A 26,438-nucleotide genomic window follows, 5' to 3' on the forward strand; every position below is an offset into this window, starting at 1 on the left:
TTGTAAAGAGTACAACATCTCTTTCCTCTGGCCTGAACCAATGACCCGCTGCTGAGTTTCCATTGTCCTTGGCTAAAAACATTGTTTCTGCCATCTTCATCAAGCTTTCCTACTAAAAGCAAATTCAACCTCAAGTCTGGAACATGTCTGACATCCTTGAGCACCAACATGTACCCAAGATTGGTTTGGAGATAAATATCTCCAATACCTACAATTTCTGACGTTCCTGTGTTTCCCATTCGGACAACACCAAAATTACCGGTCCTGTATGTACTGAAATATTCTCTCTGTGGTGTGGCATGGTACGAGGCTCCTGTGTCTATGACCCAATCTGTATCCTGACATACACAGATACATGGATCATTAGTAGTAGACAAAATTACAAGCTCACCTTCAACTGTGGCTGTGGTATCTTCTTTGGTTTCTGATGATTCTGTCTCTTTCCCTTTTTCTGATTTTTCTTTGGCTCTTTGCACTGATTCTGAAAGTGCCCTTTCTTTCCACAATTGTAGCAAGTGATGTCCTTCCTTGACCTGGACTTGCTCCTATATCTGCGGTCATTTTTCCTGTCCTTTGACCGACCCCTGCCTTTGGATGAACTCACCATCAATCCTTCATCAGAATCCTCATTCGGTGATGGTCTTCTCCTAATTTCATTGGAAATGAGCGTACCTGTGACATCTTCCATATCCAATGTTTCTTTTCCATAAATTATGGTTGTCACAAGATGCTCATAAGATGGTGACAATGAGGTTAGTAACAACAAAGCTTTATCCTCATCTTCAAGTTTAACATCCAGACTAAACAGACCAGCAATAATCTTATTAAACACACTAAGATGGTCAAGAATGGGAGTACCTTCCTTCATACGAAGACTATAAAGTTGTTTCTTGAGGTGTAACTTGTTGGACAAGTTCTTGGTCATGTAGAGGCTCTCTAGCCGCAACCACAATCCCGCTGATGTCCTATCTTCCATCACGTTACACATAACTTCATCTGATAGACACAAATCAATCACACCAGTAGCCCTCAAGTCAAGATCATCACATTCATCATCGGTCATGCTTTCTGGCTTATTCGCCTTCCCGACAAGAGCCTTGTGCAACCCTTGTTGTGCAAGTAGAGCTTTCACCCTTCTTTGCCATAAGGAAAAGTTTCTTTTGCCATCAAACCTCTCCACCTCAAACTTAGAGCTAACTGATTTAGAAGACAATTTTCCACGAACCAGCTTTGATACCACTTGTAGAGAAATTAAGATAACAAAAATATGCGGAAGCAATATAGGATCTAACAAAGGCACAATTAAATCACAACACAAGGGTTTACGTGGTTCGGTCAACACGACCTACATCCACGGGGCACGGAGAGAATAATCCACTATAATGAAAGTAGAGAGTACAATGTAGAGAGTACAACGTCCAATAGCTTGCCCAAAGCTAAAGATAATAACAACAAAGAAATGACAGAAAGAAATGAATACAAGATTACCTCTCGGGTGCACAACCCGAGTCAAAGCCCACACCACAACCAACACCTCTCTTTGAGGATCAATGCGTGGTGATGAACCTTCTTCCTTCCTTTACTTCTTTCTACTCTCTCTCTCTTACTCCTTCTCTCTCTGCACACAGTCACTCTATCCTTCTCTTATCAAGCACACAACCTCTACACCCCTATTTATAGATGGCATAGAGTCTTCTAGATATGAACCTCCTAGAAGTGAGCCTTCTAGACTCATTCCAGAAACCGAAGGGGTTTTAACCCTTCAACTTCCTGCATTAATGGGAGTTAGGTGGCTATTCCACTTCTCCACATTATTAAATGAGGGGATAGGGCTAACCCTTCAACTTCTTCTACATTAATGACAAGTGGGTGGCTAATCCACTTCCCCATACCATTAATGAGAGATAGGGCTGGACCCAACACCTGCTCCTCTAGTTAACACACTGTATAGTTTTGAAAGATTACAGGTTAACTTCACTTACTGTAAATCTGATTTATTGAGTAGACATTTAGCTAAATTAGCTTGAGGGGCAATGATCAAAACATGGAAAGGTCACCCCCCAGATTGGCACCCTTAATGGGATGCGTGAATTTATTATGCTAACTGTATTTTGATTATATTAATCAACTGGTAGGGGTCTGCCCAACCCCAGCTTGACTATTTAAAAAAAAAGTAGACGCCCTATGTGTGACAATGAGAATAAATCAGTGCCACACCTGTTTTGGTTTTGCTCGGCTTTTCAAATAATGTTCAAGGTGCCCTGGCTGGACATTACATTGACTGTTGCCCATTCCTCCTATTTTAGACAGTTGATCCTCAGCCCTGAATTTCTACAGCATACTACTAAATGAAGGAAAATTTGGACGCGGTGTATTATGTCAGCCTGGTGGTGGGTTTGGGGAGTAAGGAATATCAGCTGTTTCGAGGGAAGAGTTAAAATATTTGATCAGTAAGCTTTTTTTTATTTTGAAAAGGCAAGTTGGGGTTAAGCAGACCCCCACCAGTTATTATTCAACGTACCACTGGGGTTTGAACCTGCAACGTCCCACTACAAGGAGACGTGCACTGATAGCTCCTACCAACCATGCGGAGCAGCAATCCAAGCTGATGTATTTTTTGCTGCAACTTTGGTTTGTCCCAATCAGAATATCTCATGGATTGGTCAGAGATGACTAGGCCCTTTCCTTTCTCAATGCACATTAAATTGATATATTTTTTAACCTATCCTTTATCTATTATTAATAAAGCTTTTCTTACATTCTAAAATTAATATTAAAAAAAAACTTGCAAGGTCGTCCCACTATGGTAATCCCTCAGTTTGTCAACTGCCAAAGGAAACGAGGAAAGGAACTTTCATATTGCTGTTAATCACAAGGAGGGTGCAACTTATGAAAATGGGATGCATAAAATATTAGGCGAAAGCTTCCTTTTTGTTCAATAGCTAGAGAAAGCATTTGCTGATTATGCCAGTAGTCCTTTTTCTAGTGCAATTCGAGTATTTAAATAATCGAAATTCTCAAGCTATGTCTTGACACAAATACAATATCGTCGTATTTACGAGGAATCTACTTGCTACACAAGATCAACTTTCAAGTTTGTCGCTCTGGCTGGAGAGTTTTTACTTGAAGAGAAGAACAGTAAATCGTCCTTTGTTTGAAAATTTTGCTAAATGAGTTCCGGGAGGCACGGTGAATTCACTCTCACCAACCACAGAATTATTTGCAGCAAAGCAACTTTCATGAACGGAGAAACCACTGGTGGGACCTTAGTTTTAGGATCCATTTTCGGAAGGCAAGGACTTTGCTCAAGGTCTTTATAATCTCGTTGCGCGAAAGTTTGGAGTTGTTGAGCTCATCTCTCTTTTTGGACCTTGTATTCGGCGTCACTTGTGAGTGTGCGCTTGTGTAGTTGTTCCACTAACACACTACATTATTACAAGGCGAATAGGGGGCTTTGTCTAACTCAATGCTAAGATACAAGGCTATCAAAATTAAAAAAGAATACCATTAAGAGCTATCACAATTTCAGCTCACAATTTCTGCAACAACCAGCCTAGGCTGAGATCAGCCTGCTCAGTCCAAACTGTCACGCAGGACAGTCTCACAAATCTGCACACCAGAGTGCAGGGAGGTTCACAGCTTCACTAGGCTATGAGGCTTCAGTCGGACAGATGCCACTGAGTGTTGCGCCGATTGATGCGTGCTGCAGGTAATTGTGCTAATGCGCACTGCAGCAAGCAGTGTGCTAATGCGCACTGCGTGGAAGAAGATCGCACGGCGGGAGTGTTGTGTGTGCACGGGATGGCGTGTACGGCAATGCTGTGATGCACGTGAAGGAGGCATGTGCGACAGGGTGAACGAGCACACGGTGGAGGCGTGCATGGACGTACGGCGTGCACGGGATGGAGACATGTGCAGCAGGATGAAGCGTGCACGGGGAGGTTTGTGCACTAGAGGCGACTCTGCATGTGTTGTGGCACATGCAGAAGGTAGAAGATGTGGTGTGTGCCGAAGGAAGGAGCTGCGGCGCGTGCGAGGCTAAGGCATTGATGCCTTGACACTTTCGTTAGGAGATACGTCAAGACAAAGGAATGTCTCGGTCTTGGGACCTATAAAAGATCAACTGCTGTTGTGATGTCTCAAGTCGATCGACCTTTGCTTTTGGCAGAACACAATCATCAGCCGAAAAACCTCCCTCAGTCGATTAGAGATTATGAAAGATCTCTTAGGGCCTCCGAAGTGTTCCTCGCACGACGTAGTTGAAGACAGTGATCCGGTAGGTGTGGCACAAGTAAATGAACCAGTAGTAAATGCTTTAGCCGGATCAAAATGAAAATAAATGAGATATGATCAACACTCACCGATTGCTCGAAGTGAGGCAGGCGATCTTGACATCTTCTCAGCAACAGGAAACTCCAAAAGAATCTATTATCTCGTTGAACTTGCTATTGTTGGATCTAGGATCGAAGCACTGGATCTAACGTAATCCCAACTCAGTCAGCCTTAAACCGACTTGAATTGGCCCAAGGAATGATGCAGACGTCAACTCTCAAATTCCCCCAAAGCTGGAGAACTGAATGCACAAAGGCACCAATAGACCGAAGTATGTTTTGTATTCCAAATTCAATATTTCAAAAGATACAGAATGCGTGTACAAATGCCTTATTTATAGGCTGCCAAAAAACGGAAACCAAAAGTGGAAAACCATGGCAGTTTTGTAACTGCTAAAGTGGTCACTATTCAGCTCAAGTCAAATGTGTTGAACCTGCTCAGCTGACCTGGTGCACCTACACTAGATTCGTCTAACTGAAGAGGGTGCCCAAGGCTCCTGTTCACTGCATCTCGACACTACTGAGGTGGCCTTCTCTCAACCGTTCAAGTGATTGGTTGAGTCACAACTGAATTGGCAGCTCAACTGGCGGCTCAACAAAACAAATTGTACATGCAACTAAATTCCACGCTGGCAAGTGTGGCCTTCCGACGTTGCTGCACCGGCGTGGCAGCACCACTGGGACACCCGGCTAACTCAGATTTGCATGAGTTCTCTGTGGATCACATCAGTCCACCATGCTCCTCCTATCCTTTGTCCTGAAAGCCATATTTATCTTCACCATGATTGTCATCCCCCATGAGCGATAGTGCATCACCTTGTTGCATGATCATTTTTTATATTCAATCTCAAAATCATAGCTTTGTAGTTTTACAATCCATCTATGTTGACTGACTGTAGTTATTCTTTATTCTATCAGGTATTTGAGGTTGTGGTGGTCAGTTCTTTGAATCTTCTTTCGAGAATGTATGGCCTCCATTTCTCAATTGTCAATACGATAGCAAACATTTCTCTGTCATAGGCACTCATGGTATTCACCTTTTTTGGTATAGCTTTACTCATAAATGCAATAGAGTGTTCATTTTGTAGGACTGTCCCAATTTCATAGTCACTTGCATTGTTTCGATTATAAACTCATTTGAAAAATCTGGTAACGATAAGACTGAAGCACTAGACATAGATTTCTTCAGTAATTTGAATGCTTGGTTGGCTTTTTCATTCCATTCAAATGCATTCTTCTTCAATAATTATGTAAGGGGTGCGTCAATAGTTTCATAACCCTTGATGAATCTTCTATAATACCTTGTTAACCCGAGAAAGCCTCTAAACATTTTAATTGTCTTTGGTGCAGACCATTCTATCATGTTCTTTATTTTATTGGGATCTGGCATCATCCCATCCTTTGAAACAATATGTCTAAGATACATAACTTGAGATAACGCAAACTCGCATTTATATATCTTAACATATAGAGTGTTCTCCTTGAGGACCCTTAATGCCTCTTTAACGTGAATTAGATGTTCCTCCCAACTTTTGTTGTAGATGAGAATATCATCAAAAAATACCAAAATGAACTTCCTCAAGAATGATCTGAATATATCATTCATTGTTCTTTGAAATATCACAGGAGCTTTTGTAAGACCAAAAGGCATAACAAGAAACTCAAACTGTCCATCATGAGTTCGAAAAGCGGTTTTGTAGATGTCATTTTTGGTCATTCTTATTTGTTGATACCCGACCCTTAAATCTAACTTGGAGAAATGTGTCGCTACATGCAATTCTTCAATAACTGATATTGGATGTTTATCATTAACCGTGATATTGTTGAGTGCTCAGTAATCAATGCAAAATCTCCATGTATTATTTTTATTTTTTACTAATAACACTGGAGAAGAAAATGGACTGGAACTTGGCCTGATAATTCCACTGTCAAGCATTTCTTTTACCATCTCTTTCATTGCCTCTTTTTGAGTAACCGCATAACGATATGGTCGAACATTCACCGGTTTGGAATTCTCATCTAGCACAATATGATGATCTTGGGACCTTGGTAGTGGAAATTCCTTAGGTTCCTTGAATATCATATGGAACTCTTCTAACAGAGCCAAATCACTCAAGATGTTTGTTTGGTTTTCTTTTGTTTCAATTTTTTTAACCAAACATAAAATGGCCATCTTGGTTGACCTCAATGTTTGAAGTACTTTCTTACTTTCAATGTCTTTTGAGTTACTCGTTTTCAGAATGTCACATTCATTGCCCTTTTTATAACTCATTTATATGTTACCGAAATCCCATGAGACCTTTCTCAATTGTTTAAGTCATGTGATCCCTAAGACCACATCCATCCTTCATATTGGAAGTAGATAGAGATCTACCAAGAACTTGGATTGATTGAACATGAGTGAAGCATCTTAGCAAACATGAGTGTGTTGTAGACTTCCACCATCACCAATGAAAACTTGGAACATTGGGTGTTCCTTGATTTGGCAACCCATTTTTAAAGCCATTTTTTTCTCAATAAAATTGTGTGTTTCCCCCGTGTCTACCAACACTTAAACTTTGTGCCCCTTGCCTTCAAGCTTCATTGAATTAGGACTAGCATTTCTTGATAGTGCATGATACCCCTCATTTTCTAGTGTTTCCTCTTCATATTCTTCACTCTCCTCCTCCTCCTCTTGGATTTGGAGAATCTTCAAACTTTTGCATTTGTGGCTTGGATTCCAACATTCTCTTCATTGAAAATACTCACCATTTTTTCTTTTTTCTCGAGTTATGATTGGGTCAAATACTGGTTGTATGCTTAACCAAGCCTCCTCTTTTGTCATCTTCTCTTGGATTTATTTTGACAAACTTGGGATTGTCTTTACCTTTCTATTTGTGGATGGAAGCACTCAACTTGATTTTCTCTTCAAAGAGTTTGGCAACTTTGTAGGCTTCACGTGTAGTGTGCACATTGGTCGCGAGCACTTCTATTCTCAACTCATCTTTTAAACTCCTTACATAAGAACTAAACAAGGTTCCTTGATCCATAGGTGGAAGCATTGAACATACTTCTTCAAATTCACTTTGATATTCATCTAGCGTTCTCTTTTGCTTAAATTGTTTTAGGGATACACTATGATTGACCATAAGTATAGGGCCAAATCTTTCTACTATTGCTTGTTGAAAAGTTGGTCAATATGGCTTTTCGTACGTAATTTCATACCAAGAATATCAACGCAATCATTTTCCTCTAACTATGATATAGATTCATCAATCTTCCGGTCATTGAGAGTTTGATGGCAAGTAAAGTAATGAATGGCTTTAAACAACCATTCTTTCGGATTTTTCTCTTTGAAGATAGGTAGTTGTACCTTGACTTTTGCTTTTTGAATGAAATTTCAAGGAGGAACATCATTATCTCTTTCTTCATTTCTGGACTGTGCCTCATGATTTTGCCTTGGAGTCATTTGCTCTTTTCCTCTCACCATAGCATTTACATTTTGCTTGAGTTGAAGCATGAGCAACTCAAGTTTTTCCATTCTCGAATTTGACTCCTCAACCTTATGAGAGAGCTTCTTCATGAATTCAGCTTGTGTCTCAACATAGAATGATCATGTCAATCTTTCTTCTCTATAATGAGAACGAGAACACTCATTGGCTTTGATGCCACTTGTTGAGACCTTAATTTTAGGATTCATTTTTGAAAGGCAAGGACCTTGCTCAAGGTCTCTATAATCTCGTTGCGCGAAAGTTTAAAGTTGTTAAGCTAATCTCTTTAGCTCTTATCTTTCAAAAGATACAGAATGCGTGTACAAATGCCTTATTTATAGGCTGCCAAAAACCGGAAACCAGAAGTGGAAAACCATGGCAGTTTTGTAACTGCTGAAGTGGTCCCTATTCAGCTCAAGTCAAATGCATTGAACCTGTTCAGCTGACCTGGCGCACCTACACTAGATTCATCCAACTGAAGAGGGCACAAAAGGTTCACTGCATCTGGACACTGCTGAGGTGGCCTTCTCTCGACCGTTCAAGTGACTGGCTGAATCACAACTGAAGTGGCAGCTCAACAAAACAAAATGTACAAGCAACCGAATTTCACACTGGCAAGTGCAGCCTTCCTTAGTTGCTGCACTGGCGTGGCTGCGCCACTGAGACACCCGGCTAACTCAGATTTGCATGAGTTCTCTGTGGGTCACATCAACCCTCAGAGTCCAAGACTTAGTAGCACTGGACCATGCCTACCATACCTATGGTTACTTGTTGAAAGGGGGTGCCCACACAGAGATTCAAACTGAGGATAGGGGGATGTCTCCCCATCCACGAGCCCAAGACAATGTGAGCAAAATAAATGTTTTTATTAATGTCGATGTATCAAACATTCATACAAATCCAGAAGAACGGGTACCACAGTACCAGGCCTTTCAATGCACAAAACACGGACAATATGTTGGACGGAATGCGCCCCAAAGGCGTTAGCATAGTTGGAGCAGGCCTCGGCTGTCAATCCTGTCACACGGGGCAAGAGTCCTAGCCTCAGAGTTTTATGCCATCAGGACAGCGACCATGTCTCCACGCCTGGTTGCAGTTTTCATCAGGTTATGAACGAAAGAAAAAAAAATGTTGGAACGAAGGTGTGGATATTCTCAGGTAGAACAAGAAGCGTTTCAATAACAGAGTAGGATTTATGAACTACAGAATTTTACAATGGCCAGTTTTGTGCATTGGACGTGTGAACACATCAAAAAACTCCCACACTAACTGTTAACATTCCTAGCCAATCCGCTTGTTTGGAAGGAGCTGTTAGTGCACGTCACTTCAAAACCCAATCGTAAGCTGTGTAACTGGTGGGGGTCGGTCTAACCCCAGCTTGCCTAAAAAAGAAAAAGGAGCCCAATGCACAAGGCAACTACATATACATTTTCAGCAGGCAACTATATATTTGTTCAGCCATATGGAACATGTAAGGAATACTGACAAATCCACAACATTTTATCATTGCCAAGCACAGAAATAGTGTCATCTATACTCAGCAAATTCAACATACGAGTTACAAGCCAGAAATTGACTGTAACATATTATACACAAAGGAAATACTAAGAAAAATGGAGGGAGGGTGAGAAAGAGACCCACTACAGCATTGCAGTCATTTGATTAAAGTTGGAACAGATGTCCACACCGAATTTAGACACTTTCATTTTATTCTGAATGACTGACTTCTAATCTGCTGTCCAGCTCTGCTCAACAATTTCACGGACTCTCCTATTGTATTCACGCTTGTTCTCACTGAACATGCGAGCCGCCTCTGAATTTGCTGGTGAGTTAGGATTCGGATCACACAGAAGGGACTGCACAAATAGGAGAGGTCAGTTTTAAGGGATCTTGAATAATAAAGCATAACCAGTCCCAAGAAGAGTTTTAAGCAAAATGTTTAATCACGATCTATGTAGTCAAAAGCCACGACTAGGCAACGACTAGTCTGCCTAGCCGGTCTAGGTCCTAGGATAAGTAAAACGCCCAAGCTTTGCAATTCCTAGGTGGGTACCTTAAAAGGTACCAACTTTTCCGACTAGGCACCGACTAAGGCCCCCCAGTCGGCAACTAAGCTGCCTCCGCCTAGGCACAAGGGAAGTTTAGTTATAGTTATAGTTATAGTTATAGTTATATATATATATATTATTTTATATATAATTACATGTATGTGCATGTGTTTGTGACATTTATTCTGTGAAATCATGAATACATGCTTAGTTATTATATTTATATGTGTGTGCTACTTTGCTTTTGGGATTTTTTCTGTGAAACATTGAAAGAATGCACAATTAATTTTAATTAATTATGTTTTTTATATATGTGTGTTACTTTGTTTCTGATGAATTTTTCTATAAAAGCCCGAAAGCATGTTTAGCATTATGAATTATGTAATATGTTATTTATATATGTGTATTATTGTGCTTTTGTGAAAAGGTTGAAATTGATTATACTGAATATGTTATGAATAATTGAATATATATATATATAGAGAGAGAGAGAGAGTAATGTGTTCCTTGGGAACCCTTTTTTGTTAGGTCTCGTTGGGCCCATTCAAAAATCATAGTTTTAAGTATTTTTTTCTCGCGACTAACACCGTAGCCATGATCTATAGGTTTTGTTTAGTGGGGACCAGCTTTTGGATCATCGGAATCTGACCTGTATACATGTTTTCCGGTGATCCAAAATCAATGGATATGAAAGTACTAGTTTTCCCAGCTCATAAAAATATTTTTTTCGTCAAAAAAACATTTTCCAAGAGTCTATTCCCACTAAATCAAGCATGTTAAACACATCTAACAGTTTAGATCTATCATAAAACACTTAAAACCTATGGGGCAGATCGAGTAATGGGGATTAATATGTTCAATTCTTATATATATATATATATATATATATATATATATATATATATATATATTCTGGTTATGTATATTAATATATTTCGTGAAAGCATGTGTAATTATGTACTTGTGTAATGAAATCATCTTAGTAAAAGAATTAAAACATATTTTCATGTATATTTTGTGCTTTTTTATATTTAATTGGGGTACCGACTTGTCTGACTAGTCCCGCCTAGTCCTCGACCAGTCTTTTTAAGGGTCTACCGACTAGGCACCGACTAGCGCTTTTGACTACATAGATCTTGATCATGCGTTTATTGACAACAATGATTATGACGATGGTGATGACAACAACAATCTTTACACCACAAATCAAACTCAAGCAGAACTACCGGTAAATATCTATAAAACAAACGGGGAAAATAATGTCCAATCTAACTCTTGGCAGCAAAACTCATTTGGATATACCATAGACTATTACCATCTAATGGAAAATTATACAGGCAGGACAATCTTTAAGGGTAAGTTTGTTTCAGCCATTTTGGAGAGAAAAATGGGCCACTTTGATATGAAAATGGCTCCTTTTTGCAAGGTGAAACCGTACCAATTTTGTGGGGGAAATGGTCAAAGAGAAACAGCTTTCTCTTTATTTGACAGGAAGGAGAGATCATCCATATGGAAGTGGTCCTGCCACATTTTCTCATGGACACTATTTAATAAATGTAAGAGAGCTACTTTTTGCATATGAGGCAGACTTTTTTTACCTTTTTTCTCTCAACATGAAACAATCTGCTACTCCATAAATGCAAATGTCCCTTTTCAAATGAATGGTCCACTAACCTTGGTTTATGAGAACTGTTTTACATGATTTTACTATCATGTGAAACACATATAAGTTGATATTTGCGTTTATCTTTCATAAGAGTTTTTTTTAGATACTATCAGACCAAAACTTCCCTACATTCTTTCAAAATCTGTTAAATCTTCATTGACGTTAAAACAAACCATTTCAGAATATTTCAGACCTAGAAATTTATCAAAATTGTAGTTAAATTGCAGCCCCCTAGAGACAGTAAATGGCCGTTGGATTTTGTAAAGCTTATAGAAATCATTAGTTTCTTTTTGGCACAGGTCCACGACCCTAATGAAAAAGGTCACAAACATATATATCCTCATAAAACATGAAAAAGAAAGAGGCAGACCTGCAAAAGAGAAAGCAGAGATAACTGGCCCAATGCATAAAAGAGATGTATCCATAGGTCACCACTACCTGAACTCTGATTTTCACATATCTATCCTTCGAAACAAAAATAAAATGAGCTAAGTAAAACAATTCTCTACTTGAAAAGAAATAATCAAGAAGCTATTTGATTGGGCCTCAGTGTAAAGTGCTGGAATTTTCATACAGCAACCCATGCGGCAGATACCAGTTCACTGTATACATTTCAATTCTTTCTTAATTCTATCAATTTGATTTGCAAAGAAGATTTTCTTTGATACCATAAAGTTCCAAACTCTTAAGATCCAGAATGACTGCAGCATTTACCTACTAATGAAAAGCCATTCTTACGACTCCTAAAAAACATAGAAACCCATTCTTCAAAAAGTGCTTAGCATAACAAGATGCATGATACTTATTACATATTTCATACTTGCCAAAAGCCATCTCTTCCATAAAATCAAACTTTTCATTTACAATCCAAGCTTCCCAGCATAGACAAATTACTCAAACTTAAGTTGCAAAATCATCAACAAATACTTTGGTACTCAAGCCCTTCAATCCCTATGATTAACATCTAAAAGTTAAAATAAATTCTGCAAGGCTAAGCAGATGAAGGGATACCTCATGTCACTTCATTGACACAGTCCCAGATAGAAGCTAGTAAATCCCCCATTTTCTTTCAAGATCTTTCCTTAACAGCATGCTGAAGTATGTCATCTCATTCTTGTCAACAAACTTCTCACTAATGTTTCTGTCTCCTTATTTTAAATCATAGGTTTGCAGTCTTATTCACCAATATATAATTGCCTCATCAAGAGGAACGCCTAGACAGTTAGGGCATGGCATGACAATCTTCCTGAATTAACAAAATTTAATATCCAATCCTTAAAGTAAATACTCCACAATAAACACACTCACACTCACAGTTTGGAGACAAAAAAAGGTCTGAGACACTTATATAATCACTGCCAGGAAAAAAACTACATGAAAGAGAATAATCACACTCCAAAAACAACCAACCACCATAAAGAAGATTGTGACAACTGATAGTGACTATTTAGGAAACGTCCAATCATTCAAAACATGTTCATGCCAATGAACAATCCAATACAAAGAAGAAATCTTTTGCACTTGATATACAAGAACTCTTTTCAATTTTCTCATCTCAGAACAAGCTTTCAAGAACTCCCAATAGGCCATTAATCATTCCTATAATACATAGATGTATGTCTACCTACTTATGCTGCTTCTGACTGGAATCTAGCTTCAATTACATTAAACATAAACTAGATTATTTAAGATTGAACCTTATCAGATCAGATCAACACCCATTAGTTGACCATTTAAAATGATGTCTTCTTCAAATCCAACTCATAAGAAATTCCTTCAAAATACAGAACTGATTACACACATAAGTAAGTTTTTAGAGGGTTGCTTTGCTCCAAACTACTTCAATCTTCCACTGTAATGGGAACGGAAACTGGAAGAGGATCACAAAACTGCCACATAGCTAGATGGAGTTCACACAGAATTTCATCCAACAAAATCTTAAGCACATAAGAAGCATCCAGTAATGTAATCCAAGAGAAAAACTAATAGGGACCCATGTCACAGGGATTCTGCCAGCCGGGTGCCGCACCCGCGTCGACGCGGGTGTGGCACCCGGTGTGGTCAAACCGACATTGGGTGCAGTGAACGCACCAAAGGTCTTAATTGTCTAATTTTGGACCTAAAAAATTCCGATGAAATGGGGCTCGGAGGGGGATTAGGGCACAAAAATTGCCCCCCCCCCCCCCCCCCGACCATGACGCCTCCTCTTCTCCGTCTCCAACCCAACGGCACGACGACTCCGGCACCTGATGGCTGAGGAACGCTGCAAGGACCCTCTGTTGCAATCTTGTAATACCCATAGAGCTACATCTGGACGCCATTTGAGACCTTGAGAGCGGACTAATCCACTACAGCCGTCGCGACAAACGTCGTGGATTTGTCGCGGCAGTGAACTCCTCATCCAACTTCGTGCTCTCTACTCCTTCCCAATCATCGTCTTCTTCCTTCTCCTCCGCAGAGTGGCCCAGTCCAGCAGCGTTCACTGCTTCTGGCGCATCATCAATAACTCCAATCCCTCCATCTCCAGCAGCAAACGATGCCACCGCAGTCACAGAAGCAGGGGCGGGAGCCGGATCGCTGTGATCGCCACCCTCGCCGGTTGGGGTCGGTTGGAGGGGGAGATCTTCCTCTCTGACGACCCTAAGATTCTCGTCTCAGAAGGCAAAGACGACTAAGAGGATCTTGGCGTTGAGGAAGGAGAAGATGAGGCCCAGCAGAACAGATTGGCCAAGCTCTTGCCAGTCTCCCATTGTGGAATTTAGGGTTTTGGAGACGAAACCCTCCAAAAACTGCACACTCCTTCGAACCCTCTCTTTTCACTTGTTTTCTTGGAAAAGGGAGAGAAACATAAAGAGTTGGGAAGACCAGAGGAAATGAATAGAGGACGAGACGAGAGGTCCTCCTAGCCCCTGTTGTTCACAATAAAGGTTACGTGTTGGAATTGGAGCGACTTTTGTCCCGTAGATCACCAGACCCGTTTTTCAGGCCGAATCGGTTCCTATACGACTCTGTTGCCGTATATGATCCGATAAAGGGTTACCGAAAACTCTACTTGAACTTGTCTCGTGACAAACTATTTCTGAAACTAGAAACCCAACTTTTTCAAAATTTGTGAGAAACTTTAAAAATGTATGAAAAAAGTTGTTTCTTATTGATTGAGAAACATCTCCTTTGGTGATTTAATTGTGGTGATAGTTTTTATGATAAAGAATATAATTGTAGACTGTTAATTTGATTTATTACATGTATGATGAATTGATTTGATGATATTATGATAATTGTTTTTTATTTCATTAGGCTCGCTTTACTATATGGTACGGAATGTTGGGCTGCCAAGAGACATCATATTCAAAAAATGAATGTAGCTGAGATGCGTATGCTTAGATGGATGTGTGGAAATACAATAAAAGATAAGATTCGAAACGAGGAGATACGTAAGAAGGTAGGCATTGCATCCACTGAAAATAAGATGAGAGAGAATCGTTTACGGTGGTTTGGACATATTCGGCAAAGGCCTAATGATGCTCCAGTTAGAAGGATGGAGAAATGGGAAAATATATTAGTTAAAAGAGGTCGGGGTAGGCCTAAAAAGACTTGGATGGAGATGATAGGAAAGGATATGAATGCTTTGAACCTCACCGAGGACATGGCATTGGATAGAAATGATTGGAGGAGAAGAATTCATGTGGAAGACCCAGAATTCATATCGCCGACCCCAATTGTTTTGGGATGAAGGCGTAGTAGTTGTTGTTGTTGTCGCAGTAGTGTTAATGTTAACTGTTTATTTAGATTTATTTATAAATATATATATATATACATACATATATATATATATCCTCTTGCACCCCCCGCACTCAAGCTTTTTTAAAGTGCCGCACTCACACCTATGTGACATAAATAGGGACCATCTTAGTTGTCAAAAATTGCACCTAGGCTCCGCCTAGGCTTATGGGTTTAAGCAGTAGTGCCCTATTTTTTTTACTTAGGCTGCCTAGGTTGTCCCCGCCTAGACAACAGGGCCATGGTTGTCATTTTTTTAATTTTTTCTCCTTTTTTTCTTTTTTTTCTTTTTCTTCCTGTCCCAAAAACTTTTTTTCCTTTTCTTTTTTCCCTTCTTATTTTTTCTTTTTCTTCTTCCTCATCTCACCCTTCCACTCTCCTTTTTTACCTTCATTTTTCTCCATTTTATCTTTTTCCTTCTTTTTTTATTTTTGTTGTTTACATGTATGCATGTGTTTTTGACACCCACACATATATAAAATCTGTTTTTTAGTTATATGTCTATCTATATGGTTAATCTAACATTAAACTACTTGTGTATAACATAAGATAGATTCAACCTTATTAAAATGACTTAAATACCCTTAAATTAAAGCATTTCTAAAAATGCATTATTACTTTTTGAAATAAAAAAGGTAACTTTGATAGCTTCATAAAGTTACTTTTTTGAAAAAGGTGTTTGACTTCTCAATTATCTCCAAGTTCAAAAGACTTATAATACCTATAAAAGTAAGCATGCATTTTCAAAAAATATCATTATTTTAATAGTTTTTTAATCACTTTAATAAGATTGAATCCATCTAATGTTAAACACAACCAGTTTAATGTTAGATTAACCCATATATATATAACGGGGTTCATCTTATCCCTCTTTCTTTATGTCACTGCTAAGACCATCCAAACATCAAAGTTTTAGGTGTTTTATGCTCAATTTGAACCATTAGATGTGTTTATCAATACTCATTTATTGGGAAACAAGCTTTGTTTCAAATTGATTTGATGTAAAAAAATGTGAACATTTTATTATAAAATTTTAGTACGATATCAAACGATGCTTTTTTTAACTCTTTGAAATACACATCTCAGCATAAAATGCTTAATCAATATTATTTATTCAGCAACAATCATAAACACATCTAACAGTTAAGATCTAAGTCATAGGGATTAGGCCAGCAGGGTGCCGCACCCACGTCGACGCAATGCGACTCGGGTGCGGCACCCGCTGTGGTCAAACCGACACTGGGTGCAGTCAACGCACCCAAGGTCTTTACAGTCCAATTCTGGACTTAAAAAAATAATGAAATGGGGCTGGGAGGGGATTAGGGCAAACACCCCCCCCCCCCTCCCGACCCCGACACCTTCTCCTCTGAGCCATCTCCGGCATGACGACTCCGACGCAGCGACTCCAGGTATGTCTCTCTCAATCTCTCTCTCCCGTCTCTCTCGCTCTTCCCGACAAACCCTAGAACTAAAGATGTTGCCTTCTTAGGTGTCATCTCTATTTGGTGGTGTAAATGGTTAGAGCTTTGTAATGCTCCCATAACATGCTCCAAGTTGAGCTCCTACATCTTGGGTACGTGCAATAAGGTTTAGAAAGCAAGAAATGGAGAATAGAAGAAAAAGATGAAGAAGAAGAGACAATGAGTAGAAGAGAGAGAGAGAAAGAGAACCCAAAAAAATATCAACCCCTCTCCCTTTTTTTGTTATTAATGCATGGGCCTTACAGTTACATGAAAAAAATGCCCCTATTAACAAGAGCTATAGACAATACACAAAAAGGGGACCAGTCAACTCATCATCAACCTGGTCAACTAGAAACATGACAAAAATAGACTTTATTTTGTAACAGCAAGTTTATTTAGTGTTAAAATTTAATCCATAACTGTCATGTTTCAAATAAAATTCAGCATCAACTTCACAAGAGTCGACTTTTATGCTTTTCTTTCTCACATAAAACTTTAATTCACAACTCTTTGTTTATCTTATTTATAGTCTTCTCATATACAAGTAACTTCAACTAATTAATACCTTGGGACTTTTCTTACACGGTCATTCTCCATGTTATTGTTCAAATGACTTTAAAGTTTAAATGAGTAATCCAATAATCATTCTTTTGATGTTGCACACTCTCCATTTAGATGAGTAATTCAATAATATTTGCTTTGATATTGCTCTATCATTTCCCAATATTAATAACCATAATGTATTCATATTAGAATGATTTTGAGATTCTTCAAGACTGGCATTATCTTATCATTGGCCTTTGTTACAGAATGAAGAGCGTTGTGGACCATTTGGATGGTTGCCGACACTTTCCTAGATTGTGTATAGGTTAGTCAATGTTGTCTTTTGCAATTCTTTGGGCTCTTGGGTTTCCATAATAAATTTAGGTTGATTTAATTGTGGTATTAGTTTTTATGATGAAAAATAGAATTGTAGATTGTTAATTTGATTTATTGCATGCATGATGAATTGATTTGATGATATTATGATAATTGTTTTTATTTTATTAGTGTTACCGTTTAACTGTTAAAAATTATATATATATATATACATATATAAATCCCCTCCCGCACCCCGCACCAAAGTTTTTTTTAAAGTGCCGCATCGCGCCGCACCCGCACCTATGTGACATAGATTAAGATCAAGTATAAAACATCTAAAAACCATGACTTTTGGAGGGTCCTAACAGTGACCTAACTAAACAGGGGCAGGATAATCCTCATTCTCTCTCTATCTATATATAGGTATATCGAGTAATCAAATGATGTGACCCAAGTTTTTGTGTATGTTCAATATTATGCAATTTCATGAATTTTGCAACATGTTACACTGAATTACACACTTCATCCATAGTTACAATCATAAGTTTGTTACCTAAATTCAACTATTTATTGTAAATTTTTTGCTTTTCTTGATGTCTTATTTTTTTTGTCCTGTCTAGGCCTCGACTAGTCCTTTTAAGGGTCTTCGCCTAGGCTCCGACTTGCGCTTTTGACAACTAGTGAACAAATGCAGAAAAATAATTGTTCAGGAGATTACAAATTAAGCGACAGAGCAAACAAAATAACTGAGTTTATATTCAACCCCATTTTTCATCAACTAAGCAAGGAAAAAAGAAAAAAAGTCCAAGATAATAATTCTACATCACATGATTTCACATTCAACAAAAAATAGAATAACAATGCAAAGAAAAATATGAGAAAAGCAGGACTGAATCGCATATGGACAAATAAAGCAAACAAAAAAACTCATGCTGAAAGTTTTGATCAATCATTCAACCATGCCCAGGCTGAACAAAAAAATACTCTGTACAAGTTAGCAGATCAGTTGATGCACTAAATCCAGGACATAAAAGATGACGTGTATATGGAGAGCATAGTAAACAAAAAAGAACAAAATGAAATAAAAATCGATAATCACTTCAGAAATTCATACCTGAATGGACGTGAGTATTGCTGCAACATCATAAATAGGACTCCACTGATTCTGCAAAATATCCAAGCAAATGCTTCCATCTGCATAGACTGCCAATACCACAAATGAAGGAATTAGACAATAAGCACAAAAAATCATGCAGACAACCACAAAAATCGGTTTCACAAATAGTAATTTTTTAAAATGCATGAAAAATGCTAAAAGTAACTTTCGACTTACTATTTGGATGAAACATTCGAGAGACAAACCGAACAGTTGGGGGCTTATTTGGATAATCCTCCGTGAACTGAAGGGTTAGCTTAAACGTACCTGGAAAAGCTCAGAGAAATAGTTAAATCCTGAGTTGCCAAAATTAACTCCCAAAAGCATTATAGAAATTAAAAAAGAAAATAATGTATAGAAAACCCATCAAAATCTTACTTTTTTCAAATGAAACAGAAAAGTGCAAAACCACAAATAAAATCCATTATCAATATAACATGTTTTGAAATTCTTGGAAGGGCTCATGGATAATACAACAACAGTAAAAGGGAAAAAAATGGGACAGCATGCTTCCAGGCACAAACACCATAATTGAATTAATAAGGATGACTTCCCCTAGATTAAAATCAAATGAGAAATTTCGGCATTTCTAAAGTTTTCTTAAAAAAGATCCAAGGATCAACAGTGGCTTTCAAGGTTTTAAACTGCATATCAGTAAGTGTGAGTGCTGCACTAATGTGACAACTTGTTTTCTATTGTCCTACCGTATCCATTTGCTTTTACAGTATATTTTGTTGTTCTCCACATCAAAGAAGGAAGAAATATGAAAACTACCTCAATGCTGAACTAAACGCCAAATACAGTAAAACTCATGCGAGAAATTATAAGATTACAGGAACTGGCAACATCTCCTCATGAAAAAGTATAAACTATTAAAGAATCCCAATCCTTCCTAACCTCATAGCTTCATGTGTGAGCAGCAAAAAATTCAATAAGTTGAACCTAACTATCAAGGAAAGTAATATAACCTTGCTCAACAACAAATCGTCACTCCTTAAATTGTGGATTTTGACAGACATGACAACACAAACTAGCCCAAAAGATTCTTCCATGTAAACACTAAAATATACCACAACCAAAAATCTATTGAAGAAAGGAAAACAAAAAGAATACCATGCAGCACACAGAGCTCAAGAAGCTTTGTGTAAATGATTCTCTAAAAGAAGTGGCATCCAATGATAGACAGACAACAGAGTCCCAGGTTCTTCAGTAAACTAAGATTCTCTCACTAATAGCAATAAGAGAACCAAATAAAGAGTCATACAGAAAGTATCCGATTCCCTGTGACTGTCAAAAATGGGTTTTATACTCTGACATAAATGATTAATCAGTAAAAAGGTTACAACTCAAGAACATAAAAACAGCATCAGTACCAACACGAAGAACTGCAACCTGTAAGTCATAAAGACAACATTACACACCCAAAAAGTGGTGAAGGACAAATTGCAGAAAATGAAATTTTCACAAGTGAAAATTAAAGGAAATTGTTTTTCTGAAGATTCACCGTGCAAGCATAGAACAGCCGCAATCAATCCTAAAAGTAGAACCAAAATCACATACTCCTACGGTCCTACCCTAATCTAAAACAGCAATTCACATGGTCATGAAACAGGAATCAAAACGTCACAATCAGGACAGATGCTGGACAAACACCACAAACCCTAGGAAACATAGAATAAGAATCAAGCTAACAACAAGAACAAACAGAAGAAAAAGGGAAAGGAAAAAAAAACAGCTGCGAACGCATACAACTACGAACAAGAAAAACCGAACTCGTAGATAATCAGTAAAAACAAGCAAACATTTTACAACGCAAACCATCTCTGCAAGACCAAGAAAGAAACCGTAAAGGAAAAACAGATGAACCATAGCAGTCCCTAAAACAACTTTCAAGGAAGCGAAGAAGAATACCGTAATCAACAAAACAACCCTAAAACGATCCGATTGCCACAATTTCCAAATCAGCAGACCGAAAGATCCAAAAAAACCAAATCGAGTACTCCACAACAATCACAACCGAAACCCTAGCAAAGCACGACCTTTAGCACACATCCAGCGCCGAACAGAAAAACCGAAAAAAAACCCTAATCTTCCTCACGGATCAACGGAGAAAAAAAAAAGAAATGAAAAAAAACATATATATAACAAAAACTGCGATAAAAAGAGAGAAACCTCACCTCCATCCCAGGGAGTATCATCAGGGCTGCAACCAAAGCCATCACAGAAACAAAACCCTAAATCAACCGAAAAACTCCAAAAATCAACCCGAAACGGGAGAAAAAGAAGAAAGCGAAGATTTTACCCGAAGATCACTGCGTTCCACAGCATGATGTTGTTATCCTGAGGCGCACCGCTGATTCCGGCAGGCGGATCTTGCTGCAACCGCTTGAAGTCCCTCATCAGCCTCTTCCTCGCCGGAGTCGACATCTTTCTCCTCCCCTCTTCTTTTTGCCCTTACAGAACCCCGAAAATCGGAGACGAGAAGCCGAGGAAAAAAATCGCCCTTCTCTCTCTCTCTCTCTCTCTCTCTCTCTCTGATGTAGATTTTACGAGAGAAAAAATTGTTGGGGGCTCGCGGCGATTTTGTCTTATGTAATAGAATTTACCATTTAACCCGTCAGGATTCTCATAATGACGGACGAGTACACATAAAATGACCATTATGCCCTTCTAGCTTTTTCGCTCTGTCTCGTGTCTCGAGTCATAAATCTCGTTCTCGTGAAAATGTCGGCGAGGAAAAATCTCCCGATATTTTTAAAAGTTCTGGTTTATATCAAAAAGATCCGAGATAGATCCATTATATAAAAAGAAATCCAAATCTAAACAAGAAAAATTAGATCCAGAGAGGTTCTTTAGACCCAAACTTACATCTCATTATATTTAAACTCTCATGCAAATGAGGTAATGAATGTCATTGACACTACTAGACAAACATCACGAATGAATGGCTGGAAACTTACTCTCATCTGCCTTGGCAAGTTAAAAGTCATTTTCCCATTTCCATGAGAATCAGATTCATATGACTCCAAATCAAACCAAATGTACCCCAGAAAAACTGAGTTCTCAAGATAATCAAATTGCAAACATGAGAAAATGGTTCGCCAATGGAGAATGGGACAAGAAAAAAAAAATGATTCCCCAATTTTGCCAAAAGGAGATTGGTTGGCTCATTTCTAAGGAAAAAGGATTCTCTTTTGATTTTCAATCTCTCAAAATGCTTATAACCGTGCCCTCAGTGTGGTCTATTGTTTCATGGTGGTGAAAACAAACGGATCAAATACAATTTTGGCTTTGGGTTCGTTGAATGAAATAACCACTTTCAGGATTTGAACATATTTTGAAGCGCTGTTTTTTGGTTTTTTTAATGACCAAGGAATAGGGATGGCAGTGGGGCAGGGCGGGGCGGGGGACACGGTCTCCACCCCCGCCCCCCTCAAGATTTTATCCTCCACCCCCGCCTCCATCCCCGGCGGGGAATGGATTTTATCCTTCATCCCTGCCTTCATCCCCGTTTCATGTCCTCCATCCCCGGTTCAAACGGGGATGAGGCGGGGCGGGGCGGGGATATTGCGGGGAAAAGTGGTCGGGGGCGGGGTTGAGGCGGGGATTGTGGCGGGGACGGGGCAGGGCGGGGAAAAGTGCACATCCATCCCCGCCTCCACCCCCGGACGGGGATGGATTTTAACCTTCGTCCCCGCCTCCATCCCCGTTTCATACCCTCCATCCCGGGTCCAAACGGTGCGGGGCGGGGCCCCGCTTTCCCCCGTCCACTGCCATCCCTACCAAGGAACCCTCACCAAGAACTGGGTCACTAGTGGGTCCACCTCCCTGCAAGGTAAAACTCCACGTCCAGGACACGACCACCCAGCCTTAAGTGACCTAGCCGTGTAAAAGCAACAGCAGCCCCATGTGACAGCGGGTTTCGATCCTGAGCCTTACAGAGGACCCCGCTTACAGCCACCTTTAATGTGTCTAAGTTAACAGGACATCACAAATTTGAAAATCACTGGCACTCATAATGGATGCAAACAACAGAACTGTGTGCCCCCCTAATGGGTATGGAAGATATGAGTTTTTACCAACGACTTTGCTTGTCTTGGAAGAGCAGTTAGTGCAAGTCACCTTGTGTTGGTAAGTTGCAAGTTCGAATCCCGATGGTACATGGTTATATTAACTGGTAGGGATCTGCCTAACCCCAGCTTTCTTTGTCCAAGAAAAAAACAAAAAAAGGAAGATTCTGGGCTTTTATGCCAATGAAATTAGCAAATCGATGTAATTTTTATCCGGTTTTCCTCAAAAAATGAAGTTTTGGTTTTCAAACCGTCCGATTTTTCCTTTTGGAAACCTAAAAAAAGGCAAGATTTACAATAATGTAATATCTTTTTCCAATCATAGATATTTAATTAATGATTGTGATGCACTCCTTGTGTTGTAATTGCTATCTTATAAGATTCAGCCGCTATAGCCGTTCAGAATACACAAACTATTTTGACCGACAGCCAAAATTTCTTTTTATATGTTCTTGATTTCATTCAAGACGTGAGCAAAACTGAAATTGGAGAAGAATATGGTCCTTGGGTTCCTTTTATTGGTACTCTTTTTCTATTTGTTTTTGTTTCTAAATGGTCAGGTGCACTTTTAAGTTGAAGAATCATACAGTTACCTCATGTGGAGTTAGTTGGACCAACGAATGATATAAACACTACTGTTGCTTTATATTCACTCCCGTCAGTGGCACATTTCTATGCAGGCCTTAAGGGATGGAGTTTCTTCGGTATATAGATTTAACCAACTCCAATACTTCTACCAAATAATGTTTTAGAAGATTTCTCAAAACCCTTTATCAAATACATTTTGACTTTTCAAGAATATATTAACCGTTGATTTAGTAATTGTTCTTGTTTCTTTAGTACATTTAGCCATGGAAGGTCATCATCGAGTAACTTTTCATCCAAATAAATAATAAAATATTGCTTTGAATTTCTTAGTCACTTTTTCTGTTTGAAGTTGTCCAATTAGTCATACTCTTACAAACACAATCCTCCTAATTTTCTACCCAGATTAGTTTGATAGATTGATGCACGTTATTTTAAGTTGTGTTTGGATTCGTGGAATTGGGTATAATTGGAATCTAATTTCAACAAAACTCATCCATCAGAAAATAGAATTTTGATGGAACTGGATTCCGATTCCACCTATTATATGAATCCAAAACACACCATAAGGCCTCAAGGAGAGTGTAGTTCCACTTCCACCCATGGACCTAAATCTTGTAACATGACCAAGATCATGCACACCAACCCTAAGATGTTGGAGTTCACGATAATGGTCATGTTTTCTTATGTCTAAACAATTAGCCTTAGGGTTTGTATTGGTAGAAAGATGGGAAATCGTGAACTTGATCATGTTTTTCATGTCACTCTTAGTCTTTAACACATATCATTTGAGGATAATAGAAAATTAATACTTGGGTCAACATTCAACAGTGGACCCTTGTAAAGTTGGATACTTTTCTCAAAACCTTCATGGGGTCCATATAATCTTATCCTATCAAACTTTTTGTATGTGGGGAATTCGAAGTTGGTGAAGGCATGTGAAGTGAAAAGATGTCTCGTGGGCCCCACTTTCAAAAGTATAAAAAAAGAAGTGAGAGTACACATTTGCGTTGAAAGAGGTGAATCCATAAAGTGGTAAAACTTACACCACGGTCTTGGCCGATATAATTTACACAAAGCAGCTTTACTTATTAGATATTTACAAAAAAATGCACATAATGTTTGTAATTACATTCAGCTGCCTACTTCTTTTTATTATTTGTTTTAACCGCGAGCATGGTGCTAAAATATTTCAAATAAGCTTGGCTAAGACAATCCAAATGATTAAAACGCCCTCGTAATTTGCATGTTACCGATGTAACTTTCAAAAAGCGGCATAGCTTATCAGCTAATTATAGAAAAGATCCATGGAACTTTGTGTTATTTTATTCGGCTGCCCTTTTTAATTTGTTTAGAAGGCATGCATGGCCCTAAAAAAACATTCAACTGACCTTTGCTCACTCCACAATAGTGATTAACAGTTTTACAAAACATTAGGCACTTTTTGAAAATTGCTAATAAGAATGATATTTGTGCATTTTATTTATAAGGTATTTAAATATTGGCTAGTAAGGAAGGTAAGGAACTAATGAGTATAAATCACTTTTTTTCTTCAAAAAATTCTAATTTTTTTGTACATTTGAACTACATGGTTTGTTTAGTAGGAAACTTGTTTTGTGTCTTGTGATTATGACAAGTAATTAGGTCTTTAAAAGGGTCTAAAAATCATCAGCCTATAATGTGCTAAAATTCCAAACTCAAAAGATCACATTTTTACATTAGAAAAGCACAATTCAAGGTTTGATCCTTAGCAATCAAACCATGCTGAACACATTTATGTGGCTAGATTTCTAGCTCATTAGTTCCGTACCTTTGGTAGTAGCCAATATTTACATTTTTTATACCGCACAAGTTCTTTTCCAAATAAGCAACCAACTTCACCGAATTTGCTTGGTATAGAAGCAATCAAGAAAGCTGTGTAGATATGGCTCTTCTTGAAATGCCAAGTGCAGAATATGAAACTATAAGCAACATCTAAGACCTACCCTAACAGTAACAGTTTCATGGTGTCTGTATTTCCTTTCTAGAGAAGGAAATCCTATCTGCTGTTAGGGCTCAATTTACTGTCAAGTGACACTTGACCAAGTTCACAAATTGAAATGTTGCTGCTTTTAGGAAGGTCTAGTTCGGTGATAAAAAAATAAAAACTCTGTTTGAAGACCGGGCAAGAGAAAAAGCCCTATAGCCTTCCCAACACGAGGATACCCTATCAAATGCATAGATGATTCATGAATACCAACAGAGCTGGGGTTAGGCAGACCCCCACCAGTTACACAACATACCATTGGGTTTTGAACTTGCAATGTCCCAACACATGGTGGCGTGAACTAGCAGCTCCTACCAAACAAGTGGATCCCTTGCTTGTTTGGTAGGAGCTGTTAGTGCGAGGGCTCTGCTTGTTTGGTAGGAGCAGTTAGTGCATGTCACCATAGTATGGGTCATTGCAAGCTCGATACCCACTGGTATGCAGATGATTGTGTAACCATTGTAAATGGGGAGGCCTTAATTCCCCTTGCACTCTTATGAAAAAAAATGCCTACTAGGGAGCACTTAGTGCATATTTTGAAAGAGGTGGACCATCACTTGATGTTAAACTTGTAATATGCAACTTTTAGATGGAGGCACCCCCTCCAATGGGTTGGATTACACTTTCAATTTTTAGTGTAGCCAAAGAAAAATGGAGAATAGGGTTCACAATGCAGAACAGTGAAAGCTGGTACCTCAGGATTGGGTGGATAGGGAGGTTGTTTAATAAAGGGGATTATGAATGGTAATGGGGGAAATGTTTGCTGGGATTTGATCTAGTGAACAAGCTGATAATTGAGTCTTCTCGAAGGGATGTGGTGAGTGTTTTCAACAGGATCAGTATCTTTTGGTTGGTTCTATATGACTTTAATGTACCCTAGAAGGGGTTTTACATAACAAGAAACCTATGTCACATGGGTGCTGGTAGAAGTATAGGTGAGGTGCAGAGCAAATTCAAAATTTTGGACACAGAGACACTGTTA

At 38.7% G+C, this 26,438-nt stretch overlaps 1 protein-coding gene across 1 annotated transcript; it reads right to left on the reverse strand.

Moving 5' to 3' along the window:
* Positions 1 to 9,229: 9,229 nt before the first annotated feature.
* LOC149827612 (ubiquitin-conjugating enzyme E2 2) lies at positions 9,230 to 21,330 on the reverse strand. Its single transcript, XM_090019531.1, has 5 exons — positions 21,078 to 21,330; positions 20,953 to 20,978; positions 18,953 to 19,042; positions 18,734 to 18,822; positions 9,230 to 9,657 (listed from the first exon to the last, which is right to left on the reverse strand). The coding sequence occupies exons 1-5, from the start codon at positions 21,200 to 21,202 to the stop codon at positions 9,529 to 9,531; spliced, it is 459 nt and encodes a 152-aa protein (XP_089875657.1). The 5' UTR covers positions 21,203 to 21,330; the 3' UTR covers positions 9,230 to 9,528.
* Positions 21,331 to 26,438: the final 5,108 nt, after the last annotated feature.

This window comes from Nuphar pumila, chromosome 10 (assembly GCF_984573655.1).
Source record: "Nuphar pumila chromosome 10, dmNupPumi1.hap1.1, whole genome shotgun sequence".
NCBI classification, from domain to species: Eukaryota; Viridiplantae; Streptophyta; class Magnoliopsida; order Nymphaeales; family Nymphaeaceae; genus Nuphar; species Nuphar pumila.